Source organism: Silene latifolia, chromosome 4 (assembly GCF_048544455.1).
Source record: "Silene latifolia isolate original U9 population chromosome 4, ASM4854445v1, whole genome shotgun sequence".
Lineage (NCBI taxonomy): Eukaryota > Viridiplantae > Streptophyta > Magnoliopsida > Caryophyllales > Caryophyllaceae > Silene > Silene latifolia.
Genome location: NC_133529.1, coordinates 90,608,993 through 90,613,677, shown reverse-complemented (window position 1 = coordinate 90,613,677; position 4,685 = coordinate 90,608,993). Strand labels below are relative to the sequence as shown.

Here is a 4,685-nt window from a genome sequence, read left to right as displayed (position 1 = left end):
GAAACTGTCTGATATTTCACCTATTTCAGCCTGGTCTTCTAATTATTAAAAATAATTAGATTGCGTTTAAAATTCTGAGATTTGGCACAGTTTAAGTTTACCATTTTAACTAAATTGTCACCAAGTTTCATAATTTTTCAAGTCCATTTACTATTTTTACAAAAAACTTCAAGTTTATTGCATTCCCTGAACATTGCTCTCGTCTGTTTCAAGGAGTGTTCAATTTGTGTCTGTCCCCTTAGTTTACACTGCAAATTCTGGTAATCAGAGCAAGGTCATAACACAATTCCATCTTGTGTTAGTCTTGGGAGAGAAAAGTGAGTTTATTTTACCCTAACTACAACAAAAACACAACAAATAACCCAATGAGTGAAGAGAGATTAGCAGGGATGGAAGCAAAGATGGATCAGTTAACCAACCGGTTAATGTGAACCTGGAAGCTGTGAACACTGTAATGGCAAAAATTCCCACTCTAGAAAGAGGAAGACCACCACCCTACAGAGGAAGAGGCAGGGGTAGAGGTATCCTTGGAGCAGGAAGGGGCCAACCACAACATCAGAATGAAGAGGAACTCAACTCAGAATCAGAAGAATCCATGATGGAAGAAGGTAACTACTTGGCTAGAGATAAGGATGTTAAAGTAGAAATCCCTAATTTCCATGGTAGTTTAAATCTTGAGGACTTGTTAGACTGGCTTAGATCTGTTGAGAAAGTCTTTGAGTTTAAAAATTATGATGATAGAAAGGCTTTTAAAGTTGATATTTTAAAACTCAAGGGCTATGCATATCTTTGGTATGAGAGTATGAAACACCAAAGGATTAGAGATGGAAAGGAACTAGTCAGGTCTTGGCTTAAGTTAAAAAAGAAATTAAAAGAGAAATTCATAGCCAAAGACTATACCCAGGATATCTTCATTAAACTGACTCAGTTGAGACAAGACCAGTTATCTGTTGAGGCCTACCTTAGGAACTTTGAGCAGCTTACCCTACAATGTGAGATTACTAAGAAGCCTGAACAAAAGATTGCTAGGTTTGTTGAGGGTTTAGATCCTAAGATAGCTAGCAGGGTAAGAATGCAGCAGGTTTAGTCATTTGATGAGGCAGTTAACCTGGCCTTAAGAGTTGAGAAACTGGGTAAAGTGAAGCCTGTAACACCCAAATTTCCCAGCAGACTAACATTCAAACCTTATACTGGTGTCAAAATCACTGAGACACCTAAACCAGCTACCCAGCCTACAACAGACAAAGGGAAGGCACCCATGTATCCTAAAACCAACCCACCTTTGTCCAGGGGTAAAATCAAGTGCTTTCAATGCCAGGGCTTTGGCCATTTTAAGAAGGATTGTCCTTCTAACAGAGCTCTCACAGCTATGGAGATTGAAGAGTGGGAAAGGGAAGGTCTAGTTGAGTATGAGGAAGAAGAGACACTGGTTCCATCAGAAATGGAAGCTGAAGGGGAAACTGATCAAGGACAAGTTGTGGCTCATCCTGACACAGGGAACAGTTTGGTCCTATGGAGGGTTATGTACTCTCAACCAGCTCCTCTAGAAGCTGATCAGAGATCCATGATATTAAGGAGTAGGTGCACTGTCCAAGGGAGGGTATGTAATTTGATCATTGATGGAGGTAGCTGTACCAATGTAGCCTCCACCATTATGGTCAATAGGTTAAGTTTACCTACTCAGGAGCACCCAAGTCCATACAAGCTAAGATGGTTAGACAAAGTGACGGAAGTAAGAGTTGACAAACAGTGCATTGTTTCTTTTTCAATTGGGAAGGTGTACAAAGATGAAGTGTTATATGATGTGGTTCCTATGGATGCCTGCCATCTACTGTTAGGAAGACCATGGATATTTGACAGGAACAACATTCACCAGGGAAAGGAAAATGTTTATGTCTTCAAGCATAATGGCAAGAAAGTCACCCTGACTCCCTTGCCACCAAACCAGAGAGGTTATGGAAGTCCTAATATGCCTGGGGAGGTTAATGGAGTATTGTTTTTATCTGAAGCAGCCATGATCGGAGAGTTAAAACAAGAGCAACCTGTGTTGTTTCTCCTGACAAGGGAAATCAACACCGAGGAGGATCCTGATGTGCCTGCAGAGGTTCAACCTTTGATTCAGAAATATAAGGAGGTTTTCCCAGCTGAGTTGCCTAGTGGTTTGCCACCCCTGAGGGGTATTGAGCATCACATAGACCTTGTACCTTGTTCTGTGCTCCCTAACAGGCCAGCTTACAGATGTGATCCCACAACAACCAAAGAACTGCAGCATCAGATTGAAGAATTAATGACAAAGGGATTTGTGAGGGAATCATTGAGTCTATGTGCAGTGCCTGCTTTACTGGTGCCTAAGAAATATGAAACTTGGAGAATGTGTACTGATAGTAGGGCCATAAACAACATTATAGTCAAGTACAGGTTCCTTATTCCAAGGCTAGATGACATGTTGGATGAGCTCAATGGGGCTCAGATCTTTTCAAAGATAGATCTCAGGTAAGGATATCATCAGGTGAGGAAAAGAGAAGGTGATGACTGGAAGACAGCTTTCAAAACCAAACACGGGCTGTATGAATGGCTTGTTATGCCATTTGGGTTATCTAATGCCCCAAGCACTTTCATGAGGCTAATGACTGAAGTTCTAAGGCCTTGCCTTGGAAAATTTGTTGTAGTATACTTTGATGATATAATCATCTACAATAGCAGTCCATCTGAACATCTATTACACTTAGAAGCAATTTTTAAAATACTCAGGGAACAGAAGCTGTATGGGAAGCTTGAGAAATGTACCTTCATGGTCAATGAGGTAGCATTTCTGGGATATATTATATCAGGAAGAGGAATATCAGTTGATCAGGAGAAGATTAAGGCTATGCAAACATGGCCAGTCCCACAAACAATCACAGAAGTAAGGGGATTTCATGGTCTAGCATCCTTTTACAGGAGGTTCATTAAGAATTTCAGCTCAATTGTTGCACCAATCACTGAGTGCATGAGAAAAAGGAGATTTCCAATGGACTGAAGCTGCTCAGCAGTCTTTTGAGAAAATCAAGAAGTTAATATGTGAGACTCCCATTCTAAACCTGCCTAACTTTGAACAACTGTTTGAAGTAGAATGTGATGCCAGTGGAGTAAGAATAGGAGTTGTTCTAATCCAGGGCCAGAGACCTGTGGCCTATTTAAGTGAGAAGTTAAATGGAGCCAAGCTGAAATATTCAACTTATGACAAGGAGTTCTATGCAATCATAAGAGCCCTTACACATTGGAGTCACTACCTGAAACCTAAGCCATTTGTGTTGCATTATGATCATGAGTCCTTGACATACATTAATGGCCAACACAAGCTGAGCCATAGACATGCTAAGTGGGTAGAATTCCTGCAAGCTTTCAACTTTTCAAGCAAGTATAAGGAAGGGAAACAAAATGTGGTAGCTGATGCCCTGTCAAGGAGGCACTCTATGTTGACTGTCATAAGCAACAAGGTCCTTGGGTTTGAGTTCATGAAGGAGATGTATGGGGAGGACCCTGACTTCTCTGAGGAGTTGATTACTCTTACATAAGGAGGTTCAACTCAGGGCAAGAAATACATGCTGCAAGAAGGATTTTTGTTTCATGGTAACAAGCTGTGTGTACCAAAGGGATCCTACAAGGATCTAATGATCAGGGAAGTCCATTCAGGAAGGCTAGGAGAACATTTTGGGGTACAAAAAACCCTAGAGATCGTACAAGATCAATTTTACTGGCCTAGGATGATGGGTGATGTTCAGGCAGTCCTTAGAAGATGCTCAACATGCCAGAAAGCCACTAGCTCCTTCCAAGCAGGACCCTACACTCCACTGCCTATCCCTGATAAAACTTGGGAAGATGTGAGCCTTGATTTCATTGTGGCACTACCTAGGACAGAGAGAGGCAAAGACTCAATCATGGTGGTTGTGGATAGGTTCAGTAAGATGGCTCACTTCATAGCCTGCAAGAAAACTGAGGATGCTGCTAGTGTTGCTGAGCTATACCTCAAATAAATTGTGAGACTCCATGGGATTTCTAAGACAATTGTATCAGACAGGGATACCAAGTTCATGAGCTACTTCTGGAAGACCCTATTGAAGCTGCTGAAAACAAAGCTTTTGTTCTGTACCTCCCACCATCCACAGACAGATGGCCAAACTGAGGTCACTAACAAAACTTTGGGGAGGATTCTAAGATGTCTAGTTAGCAAGACCTTGAAGGATTGGGATATAAAGCTGGCTGCAGCTGAATTTGCATTCAATAGAGCACCATCTACTGCTACTGGTCATAGTCCTTTTGAGATAGTCTATGGGGTTAACCCACTTATGCCCTTAGACTTGTCTTCTGTTCCAAGGGGAGAGATCAGTCCTGATGCCAAGAGAACAGCTGAACAACTATTGAAACTACATGAAACTGTAAGGAAACAAATTGAGAGGTCCAATGAGTTGTACAAGAAACAATCCAAGAAGCCTAGAAAGAAAAAGGAATTTGAGGCAGGAGATCTGGTTTGGCTACACCTCAGGAAAGAAAGGTTCCCTTCCAAAAGGAAGAACAAGCTTATGCCTAGAGCAGATGGGCCATTTGAGGTCTTGGAAAGAATTGGTCCAAATGCTTATAAAATTGACTTGCCAGGGGACTATGGGGTTCATGGTACATTCAATGTGGGTGATCTCAGTCCATTC

General features: G+C 41.6%; 1 protein-coding gene across 1 annotated transcript; it reads left to right on the top strand.

Moving 5' to 3' along the window:
* Window positions 1-454: 454 nt before the first annotated feature.
* Window positions 455-3,557, top strand: LOC141651758 (uncharacterized). The gene is made up of 4 exons (XM_074459457.1): window positions 455-1,029; window positions 1,120-2,493; window positions 2,752-2,943; window positions 3,125-3,557. Exons 1-4 carry the CDS (start codon window positions 455-457, stop codon window positions 3,555-3,557), a joined length of 2,574 nt encoding a protein of 857 aa, XP_074315558.1.
* Window positions 3,558-4,685: the final 1,128 nt, after the last annotated feature.